The sequence below is a fragment of the Sylvia atricapilla genome, chromosome 28, assembly GCF_009819655.1.
Source record: "Sylvia atricapilla isolate bSylAtr1 chromosome 28, bSylAtr1.pri, whole genome shotgun sequence".
NCBI classification, from domain to species: domain Eukaryota; kingdom Metazoa; phylum Chordata; class Aves; order Passeriformes; family Sylviidae; genus Sylvia; species Sylvia atricapilla.
The window spans coordinates 189,417-213,151 of record NC_089167.1 but is presented as its reverse complement, the minus strand read 5'-3'; the positions used below and the strand labels follow the sequence as shown (position 1 = coordinate 213,151).

The window sequence follows — 23,735 nt, the reverse complement described above, 5'->3', positions numbered from 1 at the left end:
TCCCCGCTCTGGAGTGGGCGAGGCTGAGGGGGCAATCAGGGCTGCTTTCCTTGCCATTGCTCCAGGGTAGCTTTGGAGAACCTGCTGGTCTTGGAATACCTGGTATTTTTCGGGTATTATTTCTTTTTTTTAATACCCTGGGTTTTTTTTTTTTTTAATTTTGTTTCAATTTTTAGATAACCTGTTATTTTTCAGATACTGTTTAATTTTTTTGACAACCTGTTTTTCTCTTTTGGCCCAAGTGGGCATGTTCTCTTAGACAGCAGCAATTCCCAGCGGCAGCAGGACATGGGCTGTGCCTGTCAGTGGGCACCCAGGACTGTTTACTTCTTTCTGTTAATCTGGTTTAGACTGTTAAATCTCCCTTCTCTGGACTAAATATCCAGCTTTTCATGTAATCATGGAATCCCAGAGTGATTTGGCTTGGAAGGAACCTTAGAGACCATCCAGTCCCACCCCTTTCCATGGGCAGGGACACCTTCCACTATCCCAAGTTGTTCCAAGTCCCATTCAACCTGGCCTTAGACACTTCCTTTTAGATCAACGTGTTTGCCTCCATCTGCAGCCGGGATGAAGTTCTGGGTGTGTAACCCCGAGGTCATTTATGCTGTCCCATGGAGTCTCACCCATCAGATGGCATCAAAGCCAAGCAGTGAAATTTCCCCTGTCTCCAGCAGGAATCAAAGTCTTCCATGGATCCATTGCCTGTTCCACTTAACCCTAAAACAGAGAAAAAAAATCACATGGAAACCAACCGAATCCCACACGGCGATTGTGGAATAACTGAGGGATAATCCTGCCTTGGAGTGTGGCAGAAGATGTGGTTGATTTTCTTCTCTCATGGTATTTTCCCCAATCTCTGGGGAGTCTCATTTCAATTCAACACATTCCAACAGTCCCTGCTGCTCAGTTCTGCCCGTGCCAGCCTTTCCAAGGAGACCAGAACAGGCCCTAATGCTTTTTTGGGTTTTAAACACAGAATTGAGGCTGTTTCTCATGCTCAACTTTCACTCACCCCCTGGAAGTCAAGAGTGACTTAGCAGAGGCCAAGTTCCTCTGGATTTACAACAATGCCTCTGGGAATGGAATTCTGCCTCAAAACACTGTGGATGAAACTGGTATCAGCCCAGAGCCCGGTGGCTTGCACCAGGACCCAGCACCTTTCTTGGGATCCAAGAGGATGAAGAGGACCAGTGACCTCACCTCACCTCCCTCACACCATGGCCCAAGCCAACGGGGTGGCAGCTGCTGGTCCTGGATCATGGATTTGTGGAATAGCCCAGGTTGGAAAGGGCCCCACAAGGACCGTGGAGTCCAGCTCCTGGCGCTGCATAGGACACCCCAAGGCTCGAGCACGTTATCACCTGAACAGCTTTTAAATTTTTTTTACATTTCAGTTTTGGGGTGTTCCTGGGCTGGTGCCATATATTCTCATAAATTCTTGTGGATTCACTTTTTGGAGATGAGTCTTTCTGAGAATGGCCACCAAGAACAGGCTGGACACACAAATCTGGCCTTAATTAACAATAATTGGGGTGTTTTAATGTGGTGTCCCGAGGTCTGGTGTCAAGATAATAAAGTCCTCACCTCGTCAGACATGTCTGCATCCCCCATCCCGCCCCTTCCCCCTGAGGGCTAATCTGGTCAGGATAAAGGATCAAAAGGAGAAACAATTAGCAAATGGAAGAATTTAATGACGCTAATTAAAATGTATTAAGTGTAGCCACTGCCTCTGCACCAGCTGCTTTGGCAGGAGCCCGGAGAACGCGGAGCACCAGCCTTATCCCGGAGCAGAGCGGGATAACAGGACATCTGGTGCGCCCTCCCCCAAAGCCCCCGAAAAAAAAGGAGGTTTGAAAAAACCTCGGTGTTCGCGGTGGAGCCCCTAATTAGCTCCATCTCTGCAGGAGACCCCTGGGACCTCATTAGGCTTTTCAATTAGTGCCTGGCCAGCCTGCACGGGGGCGGGGGAAAGGACCGGGGCTGGGGGCGGGCGGGGACTTGGCGGCAATTAACCGGGCGGAGGTGACAGAAGTAAGCCCGTGTCCAGAAAGCAGCCGGGAGAGCTCCAAGTGGCTCCCAGATGTTCCCGGCACTCCGGGAGCTTGAGCCCTTTACGGGGCTCTCGGCAGCTCCTGGCCATGAGCCCCGAGGGGAGCCCGTGCCACTTGTACAAGGTTTTCCACCTTTCCGTGGAATCAGGGAATGATTTGGGCTGGACGGAATCTTAAAGGCCACCTCGTTCCAGCCCCCTGCCCTGGGCAGGGACAACTTCCACTGTCCCAGGTTGGCTTTGGGCGCTTCCAGGGATGGAGCAGCCAGTTCCACCCAAGCACAGCTCTGCAGCAGCTCCTCACCTGGCCCAACCCCAGGCAGGAGAAGCCAGGCACTTCCCGAGCTTTGTTCAGCTCTGGGAAGAGGCAGCAGTGATGGTGACTGAGTTACTAAGGACCCAGCTGTTCATTTCCAGTCTCAGCTTCCTCATCCACATGGATGCTCCCAGCTCCGTGCCCGGACGTCCTGGGGACCCACCACGGGTGTGCTGCTCCTCTTCCAGCTGTTCTGTGCCTCAGCTACAGAGGGATTCAGCTGTCCCACCCCTCCCACACCATGCTACCCCTTCCCTCTGCTGCTGACACTCCATTGCATTCCCTCCTGGCTTTTTCCCCTTCCAGGGCAGTATTTTTATCCAGCTGTGTTGCTGCAGGCATGATGGATATATTGATCCCATGACCTGTTCCACCGTGACAGCTCCACTGGGTCCACCCAGGGCTGGAGCAATGCATCCCTGGTCTCACCTTCTTCCCCAGGAGCAGCAAGGCCAGGAGGGTTTGGTGACCAATTGCTTCTGGCAGGGATAATCCCACCCCGTGTCAGCTCCAGAGCACCACGAAAGCATTGGAACAGATGTTCCTTTTCCGTATGGGAAAACACTGAGTAAAACAAAGGAATATTCTCCTGCTGAAGCCCAACATCTGTTTGAAGCTGTCTGGCTCTGGTTCAGATTTAATTCTTGTGACAGGTCTCTTCATGCCTCTAATGTCCCATGAAATGCAATTCAAGGAGATGTTTGTCTGCAGCCTGCTTCTGGTGTTGGGGAGAGCAGGGCTGCATGTCGTCGAGGCATTCCTCACAAAAACCAGTTTCTTGGAACAGTTTCTCCCAAAAAAGCTCCATTTTGCCTCTTTTCAAGCGACAGCCATGCACGTTTTGGTGACACCCTAATCCCCTTTGCCCTGGTGCTCACATGACTGTGCCACACGTGGCTCCTCCTGTCGGGTGCTCCTGAGGAGTAGTCATGCTCCAATCCAGAATTTACAGAGTTTTGTTTTTTTCTTTGAAAGCAAGAAATTTAAATAATTTGGAGTGTAGAATGGAAACACCTCCCAAATTTGGGGTTGTCTTGGGTGTAGCAACAGGAAGGATCCCCCAGGCACTCAGAGGGTTTGGTGGCACCTAAGAGCTGTGTGAGCTGCACTCTCTGCTCCTGGCTCCCACCTTGACTCTGGGAGCTCTGGGATGCTCCAAGCTGGGAATTTCAGCGATTCACATGATGGTCCTGAGCTGGATAGAGCAGCCATGCTCCTGCTGGAGGTCCCACTGCTGCTTGCAAAGGCATCAGGAGCTTTCACAAGGTTTTGGGAGCGGGTGCTGCCCTAGGTGTGTCCCCAGGGCTCAGCCAAGGGCTCATGTCAGCCTCTGTAGTTGGGGCCTGGTTCAGATGTGAGTTTTTGTAGTTCTGCCCAGCTCTGATATGAAAATCCCCAAATCCAGGTCTCATCTGCTGCAGGTATGGATACCAACATCCAGCACATCTGGAAAACACAGACAGATCCTCAGTCACCGCCAAGTTCCCTTTCCCCTCTAACTGCAGACAGGTGCCTGCTGCTGCTCCACTTTCTGAAAAGTACTTCCCTGGTGGCTTCTCAGCACTGGAAAGGAGAAGACAAATGTCACAACAGGAGGAAAAGGTGTCATTGATCCCCCAAATGCACGGAAGCCCCACCAGACCCAGCAGCTACGGGATGGGCTCATCCATCACCGGTGGTCAGGATGTTGCCAATGACACGCCTGGGAACTGGGGGACACTGTGGTCCCCAAAATGCAGGAGGGTGTGGGTAGAGAGCAGCCAGCCTGGGCCTGGGAGACAGGAACAGGGCAGGAAATTCCAGAGGGGAATGGAACAGGACTGTGAACCCCATAAATTAGCTCCAGGCAGGTGCAGCTCCAAGTCAGTCAGCAACAAACAAAATGGTAAGTTCCAGGGGAAAAAATTGAGCGTTTTTTCCTGTTAAAATACAAAGAGAAGGAAGAGTCCTGATACACCCAAGTATTGAACAGACTGAGGACTCCAAGTGGGTTGAAACTCCATTGGGGGTTGGTTTTCTGCTGGTCCTTTTTCATGCCAATCCTTTCATCCCTGGTTTGGAAGAAACAAGCACAGAGGACCCAGAACACACCAGTAACTCCCAGTCTCTGGCTTCTCGGGCACTGGTTCACCCAACCCCCCCCATGTCCTGATGCCTGGGTAACTCCAGCAGACTGTACACTGTTGATGGACACTCCAGAATCTCCCTGTGCCCATTGACAGAGGTGTTCAGGGGATGTTGGAGCTCAGGAGCACAACTGGAGTTCCATCCAGAGGTATTTCCCAGGAAGGTGGCAATGGATAAGTAGCGAGCGCCTCCCACACAGACCACACTCACACAGTGAGTTGCAGCTGTAGTTTTATTTCCTTTTGTGAAAAATAACAGGATTTTGAGGTGATAAAAACAAAACCCCTCCCAGGGCTCAGCCCCAGACCCTGCCCACCCCAGCATGACTGTAAGCAGGAGCAGCACCGATGAAGCAGCATTCCCGGGGCAGGATCCAGCTCCTTGCCAGGACAGAGCTGGGGATGGGAGCAGGACGGGAGGATTTGGGAGGAGCTGGAGGCACTCCTGCTCCTGGATCTGGGATGGAGTGCCAGTTCCAGTCAACACCTGCCGTGTTTGGTGCTGGCATCACCATGCAGGTTTCATCCCTGTGCCCCATGGCAGCAATGGGCACTCAGTTCATCCCACAGAGATTCCCATTGTCGGCAGCTTGTGGAGGGTCTATTCCATTATTTTTTTTCTTTTTTTTTCCATTTTTTTTTTTAATAAAAACAGTCTTTAGGTTGACTGCTGGCAGAAGCTGTGAGCAGAAAGCCCCTTCCTCCAGAGTCTGCTTCCAAAGAGTTCAGAAAGGGTCAAATATTGACCAATAATGGTTTTGGCTGCATTTGAATCTTGATTGTGGCTTCTGCAATGTACAACGGGAAGGGGACGGGAGGGCGGAGGAGGAACGAGGGTTTTCCCTTAGTCAGCAGGTTTGGTGACCAGGGAGAGGGGCTGCGTCTGCAGCACGGCCAGGGCAGCCGGGATGGAGCTGGAGGGGGAGGACAGGAGAGCCGTGGGGGTCACCGAGGCAAAAGGGATGGGTCTGGAGAGGAGCGAGGGTGGGCTGCCAAGGCTGGAGGAGGAGGAGGAGGAGGAGGAGGAGGAGGAGGAAGAGGAGGCTTTGCTGGTGAGGATGGTGGAATGCACAGTGAGCTGAGCCCTGGCCTCTGGCTTGGTGGTGAGCGAGAGTGGCTGGGCTTGCTCGGAGTGGGTGGCGGCCGGCGCGGCCGGCGAGGCCAGCGCTGCTGACGGCGTGGCGGGAGAGTCCAGCATGCTGCCGTGGGACGAGGCCGGGCTGGCACACGGCTTCTCTGCCGGCAGGTACGGCACGCACGGCTTCTTGCTCTTGGAGGGCAGGGAGCCTGGAGGGACAGGGGAGTGAGGCCAGAGCCCAGCACACGGGGAGGTGGCGGGGCTGGGGGAGGTACTCACTGTCCGTGTCGTGGCTTTGCTGCTGCGCCAGCTTCTCACGCTTTCGCTTCTTTTTCTTGCCCTGGAAAAGATGATTTCAGGTCCTCCCGTGGCTTTTGGCCACCATGGGGGATGCTGTGGTGGGAAACAGGGCTGGCAGTGCCCCAGAGCGTCTGCAGGGACTTGGCACGGTCCCCCGCTGCCACCAGCATCCCCAACACGGACCCTGGAGCACAGCCAGCCCCTCCCCAGCAGGCAGACCCCGGGGAGGGGCCGTGGGGGCCAGGGGCACACTTACGTAGTTGTCCCGCGCTGACCAGGTTGGGTAGAGCTGTGAGTGCAGCTGCCGCTCCTTCCGTGCCAGCTCGTAGTACTTGGCCTGTTCCTCCCGCGACAGCGAGTGCCACTGCGGGGGGAGAGCGTGCTGGAGACCCCAGAGCCACTCCCGGAACCCCAGAGCCAGGCTGGGAACCCCCAAATCCACACTGGAGACCCTAGAGCCAGCCTAGAGACCCCAAATGCACCCCAGAAACACTAAATACAGGCTAGGATGCCCAGAGCCGTGCTGGAGACCTCAAAGCCACCCCAAAGCTGGCTGGAGTCCCCAGACCCACACTGCTGACCCCAAGGACCTGCTGCCCTGGGCTGCAGAGCTCCAACCCTCTTCATCCTAGTGCCACCCAGGTCACCACCACCTCCCTGGGACCCCCTGGGCCGGCAGTGCCCCAGGTCTGGGGGCTGATCCATGGGGAGAAGTGAAGCCAGGGGGTCTGAAGGGTCCCCGATGAGGGGTCCCTGATGAGGGGTCCCCATCGTACCCGCCGGCCCAGGATCTGGTTGATGGCAGCACTCTCCTTCAGCGTGCACTCAGCCACCACCTTGGCCCTCATCTCCTTCATGTACAGCATGAAGGCATTGAGAGGCTTCTTGATGTGGGGTTTCTTCTCCTCCTCCTTCTTTACTGCCACGGGGGATTTCCTGGAAGGAGTGGGACAGGGGGTCAGGACCCCCAGGACAAGCCCCCATCCCCACGGCCGGCGGGGCCCCCACTCACGAACTGCTTCCAGGGCTGGTGCTGGGCTGGGAGGGCTCCTGCTTGACGATGGGCGAGACGATGGTGGGGTGTGGAATGCCTGAGGGGTGCAGCCCGTGCGTGGGCGGTGGGACCATATGCGGGGAGAAGCGGCTGGACATCAAACTGCAGCAGGGGGAGAGGACAGGAGGGGTGGTCACCTCCTCACAGGCAGCCAGAGACCCCCCTGAGAACCTCCTGGGCTGAGAGACCACCTGCCTCAAAAGAGTTGAGCTGGAAATCCTGAGAACAGGCTGGAACCCCAAATGCACACCGGAAACCTTTAAACAATGCCAGAACCCAAATCTACCCTAGAAACCCCAAATCCACTCTGCAAACCCAAAATCCGTGCTGAAGAGCCTGAGTCCACCTGAAAACCCCCAAATCCCACCCCAGCTTTGAGATGGTGACACTAATCCAGCCCAAGCAATGCCCTGAGCCCATGGGATGTCCCATTCTTCCACCTGTGGGCACCAGCCGTGCCCTTTGGGGGCATTTTCAGCCAAGGACACAACCCCCATCTCCTGGGACTGCTCTGTGCCCATGCTTTGTGTGCAGTGAATTATCCCAAAACCCAGTGCTAGCTCCAGGGTGCCCCTGAGGGTCCCTCCCTGTCCCATGACCCACCTGGACATGGAGGCATTCATGGCCAGGGCAGGATATGGGTGCCGGAAGCCACCAGCCGGAATGGAGTACATGGGCTGTCCTTGCCTACAAAAACACGAGTTTCAGGGAAGAAAAAAAAAGAAAAGATCCCTTTCCAGTTCATGGGCACCCTTGGACTGCTCTTCAGCTGATTTCCATCTGCAAGATTCCCAAATTTTCCAGCAGTGGGGAGCCCCTCCCTTCCCGCCCCCCACAGGAGCCTGCAGCATCCTGCTGAGCTTGCAGGAAAAGTGGATAAAGCAGGAGGGTCTCAGCTGGAAGTGGGGCTCCCAGGATTGCCAGGGACTCTATGCCAGGGTCAGTCCATCCTTACTGTGGCACGAGCCAGCCCAGCGGGTGTGGGAGCTGCCCCACGGCTCCAGGTGACAGCGGGTAATAGGGGGGCAGCTCAGGGGGGTGTGGCGGCCGCGGGATCCCTGTGAGGGGGAGAGGGAGCAAGGAGGGAGATCAGAACAAGGGCACGGCAGCCTTGGAGCCCCCCGTGCCCTCCAGCACCCTTCCTTTGAGCACTCCACCTCCTCCCAGCACCCTCCCTTTGAGAGCCCCATTCCCCTCAGCACCCACCACCCTAGGCTGGGAAGAGCTGAAACAGCCACAGCGGAGCCCTGGTGGGATCCCCACACCCCAACCCAGCCTGTCTCTGGGCAAGGAACCCCCTGGTCCCCCACTGCATCCCCAGCCCCCTCCCCGAGACTGGCTTGAGACCACCTGGGAGGTGCAGCATCCAGTGGAGAGCCCCCCACTCCCAGCACATTCCCCACAGCACCGTGTTCCCTCAAACACGTCCCCCAGCCCCTGCTCACCCGTCTTGGGGTCGATCTCTGGGGACAGGTGGCCGGGGGGCGATCCTGGCGGGAAGGGGTCGTTGCTGTAGGTGATGAGCGGGGTCAGCGGGTGCACGTGATGGGCATGCTGCACCACCGGGACCTTGTTGGACTGCGGGGAGAGGATGTGGCAGGGGACCTGCAGCCACCCTCCAGAAACACGCCCGTGGGCAGCAGGGCAGCATCACCACGGGTGCCCCACTCCTGGAACTGCTCCAGGCAGCTTGGAGCAACCCGGTCCGGTGGAAGGTGTCCCTGCCCACGGCAGGATTGGGACACTTTGGTCTTTAAGAGCCCTTCCAGCCCAAACCACTCGGAAATTCCCTGACTGCAGGATCACGGGGCGGGGTATGGGGCTGCTCTTACCAGGTGGGCAGGTGAGGGAGAGCGGTTGTCCTTCAGTGTGGCCCCGGCCGGCACGTCCAGCAGTGGCCACTTCATCTGCAGGTACTGTGGGAGGGATGGGACAATTGCCCTCCAAGAACCTTGGACACACCTGGCCCCCAAAAACCCTTCCCAAATACACTGCACCAGCCCTGAAACATCCCCTTCAGCCCCAAATCACCCCACTCCTGACCTCAAGCACACCCCAAAACACGCCCAGCCCCAAAGCACCCCCAACCCTGAAACATCCCACTCAGCGCCAAAACATTCCTACAGCCCTCCAAAAAAACCCAGCCCCAAAAGATTCCCAGCCCCAAAACTTCCCCCCAACCCCAAAATATTCCCTAGCTCTGAAACAACCCTCTGTCCCCAAAATATTCCCCAGCCTCGCCTGCATACCCAGCCGAGGACCCTAATTCATGGGCTGGTGGCAAAGAGGTTTTGGGGTATTTTTCCCCTTTCTGGGTTAACATCTCGCTGTGACACTGGGGTGCCCCCTCGGCACTGCCAAGGAAAGGCACTTTGTGCAGTGTTTGGAGAGACAGAGGCATTTCCCGAAGACAGCAGGCGGGAGGGAGGGTCCCTGGAGATCCCAGGGCTCGAGAATGTGGGAATGTGGCTGGAGCAGCTGCCTGCAGGAATTTCCCAAAATACAGACCTTCCTCAGCTGAGGCAGCTAGAAGGAAAACCCAGGAGGAGTTTGGGGGAGTGGTATCTCTTCCAGGGCTGGGGGCTTCCTGCTCCCTCACATGGCCTCCCATCACCCCCAAAGTGTCCCGTTTGCCCCCTGCAGCACCCCTGGCTGTCCCCTGGCTCCAGCACGCCCCTCCTGTACCCCTCATCCCATCCAGCACCAGCCCTGCATCCCTGCCTGTACCTCCAGTATCCCCTCCATCTCCAGTATCTCCACCTGCATTTCTGATATCCTGTCCCTGAATTTCCAGTACTCCTCCCTGCATCTTCAGTCTCCTCCCTCTGCCTCCAGGAGCCCTCCATCCCCAGCATTCCATCTCCAGCACACCTCCCAGCACTCTCCATCGCCCCCTCTCCCTGCTGGCACCCAAGGACCCTCACCCAGGACCCCCCTGGCATAGCACAGTCCTGAAGCTGAGGATTCCTCATGACCCAACCATTTCCACATCTGCTGGCACAGGGGATCCCCAAAAACCTGCTTCATTGCCTAACCAGGTGCCACGAGGCCACTTCCCATCCTGGCACAGGGATGCTCCAGCACCACACTCCCAGTGCCTGCATGGGGAGACTTTTGGCACTGCCAGGAAAATCCCACAGGTGCCACGACTGGGTCCATCCCCTGGCAGCTGCTTGCAGGGGCCGGGAGCTGGGACACCACACACCCAGAGCACGCCTGGAATGCGGGTGGCTCACCCTGACCTGCAGGCCCCACACCACCCATGGGCTCACTGTTTCCTGTGGGCTGGCCATGACCTGCCAGCTCACTGTCACCCCAGGCTCACTGTCACCTGTGGGTTCACTGTGACCCAGCGCTCCCTGGGATGAAGGAGCTCTTCCTGAAGTGGCAGCTTTGATGCACCCTCCAAAACTGGGTGATCCACAGTGCCAGGGCAGCCAAAATGTCCCAAAAGCTCCACAGTCATGCTTGCAGCCACCCTGAGGTGGCACTGAGGACCCCTCACCTGTCCCTAGCCAAGACCTCACATTCTGAGCACTCTACAAGACCCTTGGTGCTCACCCACCGTGTCCAGGACAGGGCCAGGAGGTGCCCCCCACATCCCAAGGGGCTCCCTGACCCAGCCCCAGCCCCAGCCCCTGTCCCCTCCCCATCACAAAGGGCCTTTCTGGGCTGCTCTGTAAGTGGAGAAGGTGCAAAGGGACAGGGGCAGGCAGGAGGCGGCGCAGGGGGGACGGCAGTGGGGGAAGGTTTGGGGGATAAAAGGCTGATTCTCATTTCGAGGCCATTTCAGGAGACTGAGGAAGGGAAAGGGGAAGGGAGGGAGAGGAAGAGGGAGGACTCTTTCAAAATATACAAAGCAAGGGGAGCTGCTGAATGGTTCAGTGGTGATGTGGAAAAATGATCCCACTCCCCTCTTTTTGCTCCCCATCCCTTGGCTCTAGGGATCCACGTGGGGATCTGAGCTGTGAAACAGCAGGGAAAAAAAAAAAAAAAAAGGAAAATAGTTGAAAATCAGTCACATTCCAGAGAGATTAGAGCCAGTCCTGGGTCCTCCTTACCAGCCAATTAAAACCAGGGATAACCCCTTCCCTGCTGGAGCCCATCCCTCTGGGAGCCCCCAGACCCTGGAGAAAAAGGGGACAGGAGATCCCCTAATGTCCAATTAAGGGCGTTCATGAGAGGATTTCCGCTCTTCTTCTGCACAGGGATCAATCCAGTTGTGATGATTTCCCTGGGAAGGGGAAAAGCACAGCTGGAAAAGCCCTGCCTGGGCTCAGCTGGGGCTGTGTCCTGGTGGGGCACGTGCCAACATCGTGGACCTTGGTGTGGCATGTCCGGTGGCTGCTGTGTGTCCCAGGGTCCTCATGTGTCACATCCTGGTGACAGTGTCCCACTATCGTATGTCCCAGGACTGCACATCCCAGGACTGCACATCCTGGCATTCCGTCTGCTAACGTCACTTGTCCCAGCGTGGTTTGTCACGGTGCTGTGTGTCTCAGGATTCCATCACTCAGTCCACATCTCCTGTCCTGCTGTCCTGGTCCCAGCACTGCCGTCAGGTGAGATGTGGTTTTCGAGAGAAATGGGTTTTCCAGGCTGGATGCAGCACATCCAGGTGTCCCAGGATCAGCCATCCCAGCACTGCCCTTCCCACTGCTCCATCTTCCAGGCTCTGCAACTTATCCCAGTGCTGCACATTCCATCACTTCTCCCGATGCTCCCTGTCCCAGCACAGGCTCCTCTCTGCTGGGATCAAAGCCTCAGGCTTGGTACTCGATGGCCTCATTTTGGGAGAGAAAAGGTCTCTTTGGGACCATTTTGCCAGCTCTTTGCTGGCTTTTTCCTTTGCCTGCAGAGGCTCCAGCCCAGAGATGATCCCACAGGAACCACCATGGAGAAGATCCAGGTGATCCCAGCATTCGAGTGCTTCATCCTCATCCCCAAAACCTCCCAGGTGAGCTGGAAGGCACCAGGAAGATTCCCACAGGCATCCACACATTTAAATATCTATCCTTTTGTCCCAGGACAGGAGGTGGGGAATGGTGACCCCCAGTCCCCCATCCTCACAACAATCCCTTTTCCAGCCCAAATTCCTTGGGCTTTGCAAAGTCCCCTGAGCCCCTCCAGAGACCCCCAGATTCCCAGCCTGTTAACACAGCTGCAGGATGACCAACAGCCCTTCCCCTTCCTGCCTCTGCTCCAGCCCTTTTCCCCCAAAATTCATCCCAAAATCAAGCCAGGTGAGACAGGACAGGCCAAGCATTAGGGCAGAAAATGGGGGTTTGTAGGATGTTTAATGGAGGCCCCCAAAATCTTTGTCCAGGTGTGGCCACTGCAGCCCCATGGCATCCCGAGATCCAGCTTTGAGCAGTGACACTGGTTTGTCTGGGAAAAAAATCACCAAAATTTGGATCCAGGAGTAACATGGTGATGGGATTTTTGAGAGAAATAGGCGTTCTGGGCTCAGTGCATCATCAAGTTCCTTAAACTTTGTGCTTGGGTTTAAGAAGGTGGAAAAAAAAACCCCAAATCTGCCCTGGCAGAAGGGTCTGAGGCTGTACCCAGGGATGTGGCAGATGGGGATCACACCAACAGGGATTGCAGGGGAAGCCCCAAACCAGGGAAAAAAGAGGTGGGAGAAGAGGAGGGAAAGGACAGGGAAAAGTAGGGACCTGGCCTCATCCTCCTGAGCCAGGATGGGGTGTCCTTTGTGCCCCAACAAATCACCCCAATGCCAAAAACTAGGGAGAAAACCCAGAAGCATCCTGGCCCCACCGAGCAAATCACTCATCCCACAACCTCCCACTGCAGCTGCTGCATTCTGCTTCCCTGGGATAACTGGGAAGGGAGAAATCCCAGTTACAGCTGGATTTACAGCCCAGCGAATGAGACATAAATCTCTCCCCGACCCCCACCATCCATCTGCTTCCCAGCCAAATAATCTCCTCCAGATGTTGCCTATGAACACCAGGATGACAAATTCCAGCCAGGAAACTTTTGGGAGGGTCTCCTGCATCCCCACTTCCCAGGGAGAACACCAAAAATTCTTGATAAGGGTTATTTTCCCATCAGGATTTAGGGTTTCTAAAGGGCGATATGGGGGTGATGCAGGAGACATCACCAGGTCCCTTTTGGCATTTTTTGGGTGACGCTGGCCAGGCAAAGGTTGTCCCAGGAGAGGATAAGGATTTTGGGGAATGAGGGTTTGTGACACCTTAACAACAGATGTTTGTCTATTCCTGTAACAAAGCCACAGATCCCAGATGGGAAATGCCAATGGAGCTGGGATGGGAAGGTGGAAAACACAGCTGGGAGACAAAAAATAAGTTTAAACCCCCCTCGATTTGGGATGAGCTTGGAGTGGTGACACTTGTGCGACCTCATCTCCACCCACAGATCCCATGTCCCCACCCTGTGGATACCAGTGGCATCAGCTGAAGGCCCCAGATCTGCAAAGGAAGGCAGGAGAGGGGAGGCAGGATGGGAGGGATCAGAGGCAGCAGGATGAGGCTAGAGCACTGCTGGGACACCAGTGGGGCCAGAGCCTCAGCCCAGAGCAGCCTTGGCACCAGGATGTCCAACATGTGGGTGCCCTGAGCATCCTGAGCTTCCCTCACCCATGGGTGGCCCCAGCACCCTCCCCTCAGGGAGGACCTAACCCTTTCCCCTGGGTGACTCAAGCATCCCATGGACACCCCAAGTTTCCCCACCCATGGGTGCCCCGAGTACCCTTGGCCTTTGAATGCCCCCAGCACACACTGACCATGGGGCAGGACCCACTGGGCCCCCTCTCCCTGCCCCCTCCTCCCTGTTCCCAAACCCAGTGGCCCTGAATCCTGCTGCTGCCCTGAGGCTTTTGTCTGCAGCTCCCAGCCCCGGCCTCAATGGATCCATTCATCTCTCTGCATCCACATGGGGGATCCCAGCGGGAGCAGCAGGCTCAGCCTGCCCCGGCACCAACAATCCCACTGCTTCCCAGAGCATCCTTCAGTCGGGACACCAGCACCGCCAGCTCCCACCCTGCCACCTCCCCTGCCCCCTGCCAGAGTCCTGAGCAGTGTCCCCAGAGCTCCAGGATCCCAAAGGCTCCAGGATCCCCCAGCTGAACACAGAGGGTGAGACTGTTGCCAAAAAAACCAGCAGAAAAAGAGGCAAACCGGGGAGAGGCACATCACTCCCTTCCTCTCCCCCTCCTCCCTCGACAACCTTCCCACATTCCACCCCCTTTCCCCCAAATTCCGAGAGACGGAACACAACACCCCATCCCAGTCCCGACCCCTCTTCCCTTATCCCTCCTCTTCCTCCATCCAGGATGCACCGGGCACTTCCCCCCGGGTTCCTCTTCCCTCCCAAGCTCCCGCCATCGACTTCAAGGAAGGAAAACTAATGAAAAGCAGCTGCTGGGAATTCCAGAAGGATGATGAATGCGCCTCAGTCCCAGAACAATCCCAGGGCTGAGCAGAGGCGCCCCGAGCACTTACTTCATTGCTTTAATTTGGGAATCGTGTTAGAAAAGGAGGGAGGAGGGAGATTTGGGGGGTGGGGGGGAGTGGAAACCTCCTGTAGGTCTACAAACTCCGCCCGCAGGGTAATTAGCCGAAGAGCATAATTAAGGAGTGGGGATAAAGGGGCCATTGTGTGCGGCAGCTCTGCAGAGCAGGCGGGAGTCTGGAAGTAGGGAAACTGAGGCACGGGGAGGGCTCAGAGCCGGGGAGGACTGGATCAACCCAGCAGCTGCACAGAGCAACAAGGACAAGCCAAAAAGTGTGAAAAAAAAAATAGGATTTTTCCTTACTATTTTTTCCAAGTGGGGAAGGAAGGCGGCACTGGTGAGGGGCAAATCCCAAATAAACCAGAAAATCCCAAATTAGTGCAGGAGAAAGAAGGAACTGCCTCAGTCTGAGGATGCTGAGCATCAAGTGAGCCCCCACGCCAGAAAAATTCCTCCATTCCAACACCTCCATCTGCATCCCAATGCCAAAACCCTCCATGCTCTGCCAGAACCACCAGTAAGGCCCGCCCGGTTTTTGGAACAACCTTTTTTCCTGCCAAAAATCCGTATTTTAATAATTTTCCTTGGCAGCAGCGCAGTTAAGGATCTATTTTCTTTAGGAGACAGATACAGCTCTGTATACTCAGGAATTCATCGCAAGAGTGGTGCAAAGAAAAGCCGGAATAAGCCCAGGTTATGGATTTTTCACTCATTTATTTTGGGATTGCAGCCTGCCGAGGCGCATTAATTACATCGAAGTGCATTAATTACACCGGCATGGCGTTGGGAGAGCTGTTTGGATGGAATTCCATGCCTGAGGAAGGTTTGGATTTATTTAAATCCTCGCCTCCAGACTCAAATTCCAGGGGTTAAACTGGTTTTTTTGGGAGTAATGCCGATCCTGTGCATGGTCTTGGCTTCACTGCTCCAGCAGTGCCGTGCCTGGTTCCCATCCACTTCCCAAGCAGCAGAAAGATGCTGGGATGAGATTTTACCCCAGTATGGACCTGTCTCATTCTGGGTTTGGGATAAAACCCATCAACTCCACACGATTGTGATGGAATGGATCCGGCATCGTGGCAACAGGGATTTGCATCCATCCAGCTCGTGCATGTTCAGAGCATTTCCTTTCCACCACACCTTTGAGATCTTTGTGCTGTTGGGAATGATCCCAAGGAGCCGAACACAGCCTCACAGGTCCCCAGTTCCTGATTCCCCATGAGGAAAACCAGGCTGAAACACTGCTCCAAATAGCAATGCCATCGTTAGATTCCAAAAAATTCCTTCACCTTCAGAGCAGAGCCCCAAAAATACTCCCTGGACAGAAATGGCCAGTAAAGTGATACTGGGGACCACGAACACCTCCCAAACTCCAGGATCCTGTTTGGAAATAACCCAGAAACAAAGTGAATTCACAGAGGCTGAAGAGCAGGAGCATCCATCCATTGGTGCTTGGTGGGTTGGCATAGGGATGGGACTTCTCCTGGCTTGGAGTGTGGGAAGGCACTGTGTAACCAGATTCCTAAATATTTCCCAGATTTCCATAGACATCCGAGATTTCTAAAGATTTTGGAGTGGAGAAATGTGGAAGCACTGCTTTCCTGCTGGGTATTCCAAATGAAGTCCTCCAGCTGTTTGGCCAGATCAGCCCTGGCATCTGCAGACTCATCCATCCCCAGGATCCACCACCGTCCTGGCCATGGAGATTATCTGGGGTTTGGGTTTTGTCTCCCAAAATCTTTTTTTCCATGCGGTTCAATCCACAGCACTTGGCTGCAAAATATATGAGGCTGGATGCCATGGCCACCAGCACAGCTGGATCCCACAGATCAACTCATTCCCTCCAATGCCAGGGAAAAAGAGAAAAAAAAAAAAAAAAAAGGAAAAAGAAAAAAAAAAAAAAAAAAAGAAGGAAACAAGAAAAAGGTGGCTCCCGAGGCATCCTGTGCCTCCTGCCACCCTGGTGTTCCACATGTCCAGGCTCATCCAGAGCCTCTCAAGATGAGGGTGGGAGGTGGGTTTGGCGAGCTCAGTGCCTTCAGGCCATGCTGCATGTGGGGATGCTGCACCCAGCTGGATCCAGAAGGGATTGGGAAGCTGCTTCCAGCAGAGGATTGAGGAGGCTGTGCCTGGATGTATCCGGTACGGGATCAGGGATGCTGTGTCCAGATCAGCCTGGTACAGGAGCAAGGATTCTGTTCCCAGATGGTTGCGGTATGGGATTGAAGAGACTGAGCCTGGATGGATTCAGTATCAGATCCAGGATGCTGTGCCCAGATGGATTCAATATGGGATCAGGGATGCTGTGCCTGGATGGATCAGGAACAGGATCAATGATGCTGAGCCTGGCCAGATCCAATATGAGATCAAGCATGTTGTGCCCAGCAGGATCTGGTTTGGGGTTGAGGATGCTGCACCCAAACAGATCCAGTACAGGATCAAAGATGCCGTGCCTGGCTGGGTCCAGACCAGGATAAAGGATGCTCTGTCCTGCCGTTTTCTGTTACGAATGTAACAGAAGGATTTTGAGCCTTACTGGATCAAGGACCCCGTGCCCAGATGGATCCAATATGAGATCAGGGCCCGTCCAGTTCCACTAGGCACGATGACATCCTGGGATCTGGGGGATCCCTGTGCTGCCACGCCGTGGGAGCTCATGGAAGGGGCTTGGTGATGGGCAGCACAGAGCTCAGCTGCTCTCTGTGCATGAGTGGCCGTGGGATTCCAGCAGGACCTCACCCAGAGGCATCACAAAATTCACCCAACCCGCCCTCGGCATCCTCAGTTACCCCCCCACAGCCCTTGCTAATTTGGCTCCATGCAGAGGCCCCAGTCTGTCGGAATTCAGCCCCAATCCATACTTTCCCAATCCCAGCCATTTCTCTAAAACATCCGGGAGGTGACACCCGCTCCGGCCCCTGTTAATTAATCCCCTTTCTGGGATTCATTAAACCATCGTTAGCGGCCACTTGTGATGGATCCCAACCCCAACCCCTTCTCATTATCCCGGATTCCTTGGCAGTGTTTGGCATCGTGGTCAGTCCTGCTTCGTCCCCAAAACCTCATAATCCCAAGAGTGACAAATTGGGAGTACAACCTTTATCCGGCCGCCGGCAAAACACCAGGATAATTAGCTTATCTGCCCTCCCCATCCCGGGATTTGCACTTCACGGCACTCCAACCAGTTGCTTCCAGGAAAGCAAAAGTAGGAACACCTGAAAATATGGAAAACTCTCCACGCGAACCAGCCAGATTCTGGCCTTTCAAACCATTATAACTGCCACAATATCGTTATCCTATATACGTTCCATATGGGAACAGAGTTCCCTATGGATCCGGAGAAATAATACGTGGGAAAGCATCACTGGAGCGAGAAATACAGCTGGACAATCAAGAGCGAGGCGCGGTGCTCCAGCCCGGGATCCGGTGGGTACCACTGCCCGGGTCAGCATCCCTCCCGGAGGCCGGGGAATTTCCTCCTCCCTCGGGTGGGGGCCTTGAGAATTCCCCCCAGGATGGCCCCGCAGGGAACACCCTATGTTCCTAAAATACCTTAATATCCCTGAAATCACTTTACGATGCTGCCCAAGAAGTTGAGTGGGATGGTTTCGGATCGAGGGGCTCTGCTGAGGGAGGGGGTCATGCCCCCTCTCCCCACCCCCCGTTCTCGCTCAATTTGCTTAATCACTTCTCCCCCCGCGGCCAATGTTGGCCCATTAACGGCTTTAAAACCCTTTTAAATGAGAAAAGCGGCAGCTCAGGGTCAGGTTTCGGGGCGGGTCCCCCGGAGTGAAGAAGAAGCCCCCCCCCCCCCCAAATGGGCAAAGTGAACCAAAAATAAAGAAATAAACCACATTTCTAAGGGTTTTTCTTTAGCATCAGGTGCTCGATTTCCTGCAGGACGGGGCTTAGGGGGGTCTGAGCACACGCAAAAGGTGAGGAAAGGCTGGGGGGTTAGGAAGGGTCCGGGGGGGCACTTACGGTGCGGGCTCCGCCGGGGGAGAGGGCTCCGTTGGCGAGGTAGGGGCTGCCCAGCTCAGGGAGCATCAGGAAGGGGTAGCCGGGATAGGGGGGGCCCTTAAAAAAACTCCCATCTTGTCTTCTGACCACTGGGGAGAGAAGGAAGTAGGGGGTCAGGAGGAGGAGCGGCGGGGGTGGCACCCACGGAAGGGGGCAAGGCTGAGAATGGGGGGCCCGGGGATGCCCAAGTCCCTTGGTGAGGTCCCTGCTTCTTCTGGGGGTCTCCCCTTGTGGGAGGGTGCCCCAGTAATTTTGTGGGAGTCCTTGATTCTCGTGGAGGGTGGTCCGCACTTACGGGGTGTGGGTGGGTTCCTCTGGGGGGTCCTTGATTTTCCAGGGGTTCCCACTTGGGGGGCACCTGGGTGCGTTCATCTGGGGGTGCGCAAATCCCTTAGGGGGATCCTTGGTTCTGCTGGGGGATCCCTGCTGGGGAGGGGCGCGGACAGGTCCCTCTGGGGGTGTCCAAATGTCTTGGGGGTGTCCCTGGTTCTGCTCGGGAGCGTCCCTGCTGCCGGGGAGCGCGGTCCCCGCGGCAGGGGGATCTCGGCTGCACGGGGGGAGTCCCGGGGTGCCGGGTCCCGGTGCCGGTCACCCCCTGAAAGGACCCAGCCCTGGGGGCGTCCCGAGCCCGGCTGCCCCGCGGAGCCACGGGCAACACCGATCCATCCGTGGGGAAGCGACCGGGGCCGGTCACCGGGGCGAGAGCTGGGGCTGCCGGGCGGAGGGGGGACACGACGGGAAGGCACACGCGGGGCGGGGGGACACAGCGGATGGACACGCGGGGGGGCGAGGACACGAGGGTGAAGACACGGAGAGGGGAATTAGAGGGGCGGGGGGGTTGAGGACATCAGGGAGAGACACAGCGGGTGGGACACGATGCGAGCAGGACACGGGGGGGACACACACGGGGGGTGAGGACACGACCGTGGGGGGACACCGTGGGGAGAACCAGAGGCCACGGGAGGGGAGACGCGGGGGGGCACACACGGGGTCCCGCCCGCAGCCGGGGGCGGAAACAAAGAAGTTGGGAAGCGTCGGCCGGTCCCGGGGGATGTGGCGGGGAGCAGGGGGGCGCCGGGAGGGGGGGTCCCGTACCTTCTGCCAGAGAGTCCCGCGGCTTCTGGAAACTTTCCCGGGGCGGCGGGGGCCGCTCCGCCTGCGGGGAGAGGCGGTGAGCGGAGCGGGGCCGGGCGGGGGGCGCCTCCCCCCGGCTCCCCGCCGCCCCTCGCCTCACCTCGGGGCCGGGGCCGACTGCGGGGCCGGGGACCCCCCGGTTCTCGGTCTCGCTGACCAGAGAGGACTTGAGCTCGTCCAGGTCCCCGTGGGCCGAGCCGCGCCCCGCGCCCTTGTCCTGCTCCTCGCCCTCGTCCTGGAAGGCGATGAGCTCGTCGGGGGCCCCCAAGTCGTCTCCCCCCGTCGGTTCCAGCTGCGGCATCGTGGGGTCCCGCCCCGGCCCCGCCGGGCCCCGCCGCCGCCGCCGCCACCGCCCGGAGGGTCGGGAATGCGCGGGGCGGCGGGGCGGGGAGGAGCCGGGATGCAAACCGACACCGGGGGCCGGGCAGGGGCTCGCGCCGCCCCGCCGGGCCCGCAGCGGTCCCGCCGCCGACTCCGCGCCGGACCCGCGCCGGCCCCGGGCCGCCTCCGGGGCGACGGTCGGTCCCGCCGCGTCCCAGGCTCCCTGCGAGTTCGGGGGCCCCCATCCTGTGCGGGCTCTCCCGGTCCCGTCCCTGCTGCCCTCATCCCGTCCAGGGTTCCTCCACCTCGTTCAGGATGCCCCAGCTGGGGTCGCCCGGTCCCATGCAGGGTGTCAGCTCCCGTCTGAGTGTTCCCATCCCACCCGTGGTCCCCCCATTCCATGCGGGGTGACACTTCTGACACATCTGAGTGTTCTCAGCTTGTGTTCTTATCGTCCCCTCCATTCCGTCCGTGTGCCTCCCACCCTGTCCTAGCCTCCCCATCGTGCCCTGGCTCTTCTCATCCGTCCCGGGGTGTCCCCTCCCATCTGGGTGCCCCCATCCCTGCCCCCCATCCCGTTCAGTTGCTTCCACCCTCGCTGAGTGCCCCCGTCCCACCCCGGGTGCCCCTCACTCCACCGTTCCTGTCCTGCCGAGGTGCGCGTATCCCACTTGTGTGCCTCCATGTGTCAGGAGATCCCACATCTCACCAGGGAGACCCCGGCCTGCCATGGGGTCTCCATCCCACCCCTGTGTTTCACCACATCAGAGTGACCCCAGCCCACCGCAGTGCCCCTGTCCCCTACCCCAGGGAATGCAGAGGGAGATGCCATCCCTCCCCACACTGGGAGCAGAGTCCCATGGTGGGGCCAGCCAGGCTGCAGGACAGATTAATCCAAAAAACCTTTCCCCCTCTTTTTTTTTACAGGATGGGCTCATTCTCCCATGACAGGCACTTTCAGGGCTGGTGGGGTGGCACCATATGGGGCTTAATCCAGCATCTCCAAACCATTGTCTTTGTCCCATCCCATCACCCACAGCCTGACCGTGAACCCCAATATCCAGCCATCTTTAGTCTCCAAACCCCTGGGGCCACCAACCCCCCGGCAGCCCCTCGCTCTGCGCCACAAAGGTTCTTCAGTTGCTTTCCCTGAAATACTTCATGAAAAGGCTTTTGTACCATCGAAATCGCTGGTGACCCCAGTCCCCCCTGCCCAAGATTCCCAAGGAAAAGCAGCTGCGGGGGGTCGTGCCGGCCGGCCCTTCCCCGCTCCCAGCCCTCCAGATGTTTTATTGCCCTGTGTTTAATTAACATTTCCAGCCACGTGCTGAATGGGGAGCTCACATCTGCCCCTTCTTCCCAGCCAGCTCCTTGTTTAGGCGTACATGTAGTAGGGGTAAGGATATGTCCAGGATATGTCTGTGTGAGTCCCAGGATGCTAAAAAATATAAATAACTACCTTATGCATTATTTTTGCCCATATTTCCCATAAATAACATGGGATTAATCCTCAAGGTGTGAGGAGGTGGCTGGCTCCTGACAGGGTACATGTGGAGGGTGAACATCCCATGCTGCCCAGCGCTCCCCAGGTGCCCCCCAACTTTGCACTCATATGACTTCCTAAATCATAAAAATTGCACTGGCAGCCCTGCAGTTTTGGGGTGTTTCCCAGCATTTTTGTAGGTCCTACAAACACGGGAGAGCCTCTTCAATGGGTTTCATTGACTGGGAGGTGACATCTGGTGTTCTGGGGGTGATGACCAGAATAATGGATGGGGGATCCATGGGATGGAGGGGCTGAAGGGTGTAAAGGTGGGACCGACCATCTGACACCTCAGCATCTTCAGCTAACCCTAACCCTCAGCCATCCCAGGACCTGCCACTGTTCCTTCACCCTCGGTCACCCCAGGAAGTCTGGACACCTTGGTACCCCAGCACCCAGCACACATCCCATGACCTTTGGCCACTCTGGGACCCTTGAACACCCCAGGACCTGTGCACACCCCTGGACTCTCAGCCTACGAAGAACCCTTGGACAACCTGGGACCTTTAGGTACCCCAGGACCTACAGCAACTCCAGGACTTTTAGGTGGCTCAGGACCCTTGAACATCCCAGGACCCTCCATCACATTATTCACCATCTCCCACCCCATCCCACTCTGCCAGACATATTTTTCCTGGGAACTGGGGGCACAAGGATATTACCATCCAGCTCCTCAGCTGAAGCCTGCAGCCCCAAGGAGACAAATGCTGACAGAGCACTGGAAGCATCGTTATCTCTGGGGACAAACTGGGGGCCTGGGGGGGCTCGTTAAACCCCACCTCACCCTCCCGGGGCAGGCAGAGCTCGGGGACCCCGCGATTTTCCCCATGCGTGAAGGTGGTGGGTCATGGGTGAGTCGCTCCCACCGTGGCCCCCGAGCCCGCAGGAGTTTTGGGGGAAGCCCCCCATCTCCGCGTCCTTGCTGCTCTGCCAACTTTAGGAGACCCGAAATGTGGAGGAAGGCCCGCGGGAGAAAAAGGGGACCCGATGGAGAGCCACCCCGAAATCTTTCCCCACGTGGTGGCAGCGCGGTGCCAGCCAGATGTTGGGGGAGGGCTGGGGGAACAATGAGCTGCTAATGTCCCATTAACACATTCTGGGAGCACCGCCGCGCGAGGGCCCACCCTCGGTCCCTGCCCCGCACACATCCCTCCGCCTCTTGTCACCTCCTGTGTCCCCCCAGGCCACCTCCTGCCGCCCCAGAACACCTCTTCGGGAGAGCCACGGCCACGAGAGGGTGTGTGTGAGAGAGAGGCAGATTCCGGATGATTTGGGCTAAAATTGAGACGCATTTACATCCCAAAAAGCTCCAGGCTCCGAACTGCTTCGGTACTCGCAAACACCCCTGAAATGCCCCCCACTCAGGTTGGGAAATCCGCGGAAATGCTGATTTTCTGCCCCCGCGGGCTGTGTTTAGGGGGTACGGGGGCTGGGGAGGACTGTGCGGGACGCGGGCGCTGTCGGGGCTGTACCGGCGCAGAGAACCCCGAGAACCACCGGGGAGCGGATCTCCCAGAAGAGCCCGGGATGGGGGTCCCTGAGAACGGCTCCTGGGGTGCGCGACCCCGAGAACCCCGTTGGGTGGCAGTCTCCGAAAATTGATCTGGCACGGGGAACGCCGGAACGGGCCCTCAAGAGTCATCCCGGGATGGGGCAGCCCCAGAACCGCCCCGGGCCGGGGGTCCCCGAGAGCCGCCCTGGGACACAGGACCCCAAAGCCCACCCTGGGCGGGGCGTCTGCGAGAAACGCCGAGCCGGGGGCGGGGCCTATCGGCGGGGGCGGCGCCTGTCTGCCCGAAGGGGCGGTCCCTGTCGGGGGTGGTCTCCGTGGCCGGGTCTGGTATTCGGGGGGTGGTCTCCCTGTCGGGGGTGGCCTCTCCCTTACCGGGGTCTGCCATTGATGGGCGGGGTCTGGCATTTGAGTGGGCGTTCTCTCTGTCGGGGGTGGGCTCTCTATCGGGGGCGTGGTCTAAGCAGTTCGGGGGCGAGAGATGCTTCTCGTGGGCGTGGCCTGATGTGGCGGGGCTGGGCGGGGCGGGGTCGGGCGCTTCCGGGGCGGGGCCGCGGTGGCGGTACCACCGGCGGGGCGGGGCCAGGAGCATCAGCGGGGGCGGGGCCGGGGCACCGACGGGGCGGGGCCGGGGCGGGGCCGCGGTGGCGGTACCACCGGCGGGGCGGGGCCGGGGCGGGGCCTGGGGCGGGGCCGGTGGCACCGGCGGGGCGGAGCCGGGGCGGGGCCTGGGGCGGGGCCGGGGAACCGGCGGGGCGGGGCCTGGGGCGGGGCCGGGGAACCGG

At 57.7% G+C, this 23,735-nt stretch overlaps 1 protein-coding gene across 2 annotated transcripts; it reads right to left on the bottom strand.

The window, feature by feature from the left end:
• Window positions 1-4,714: 4,714 nt before the first annotated feature.
• TCF7L1 (transcription factor 7 like 1) lies at window positions 4,715-19,953 on the bottom strand. Of its 2 annotated transcripts, XM_066337310.1 has the most exons (12): window positions 19,677-19,953; window positions 19,538-19,598; window positions 18,404-18,531; window positions 8,760-8,843; window positions 8,373-8,505; window positions 7,883-7,985; window positions 7,531-7,614; window positions 6,886-7,029; window positions 6,650-6,809; window positions 6,130-6,237; window positions 5,853-5,913; window positions 4,715-5,782 (listed from the first exon to the last, which is right to left on the bottom strand). In XM_066337310.1, exons 1-12 carry the CDS (start codon window positions 19,875-19,877, stop codon window positions 5,340-5,342), a joined length of 1,710 nt encoding a protein of 569 aa, XP_066193407.1. In that variant the 5' UTR covers window positions 19,878-19,953; the 3' UTR covers window positions 4,715-5,339. The 2 variants fall into 2 exon arrangements, with proteins under 2 accessions (XP_066193407.1, XP_066193405.1); XM_066337308.1 differs by having other exon boundaries at window positions 4,715-5,283; window positions 19,538-19,937.
• Between the last annotated feature and the right edge of the window lie 3,782 nt (window positions 19,954-23,735).

Bases quoted from the DNA above. Each gene is read 5' to 3' on its own strand.
- TCF7L1 (XM_066337310.1), bottom strand. From the start codon at position 19,877: ATGCCGCAGCTGGAACCGACGGGGGGAGACGACTTGGGGGCCCCCGAC. The intron at 6,810-6,885 runs GTGAGTGGGGGC...CACTCCTTCCAG, and splicing joins ACCAGCCCTGGAAGCAGTTC to GAAATCCCCCGTGGCAGTAA. The intron at 5,914-6,129 runs GTAAGTGTGCCC...CATCTTTTCCAG, and splicing joins GGTCAGCGCGGGACAACTAC to GGCAAGAAAAAGAAGCGAAA.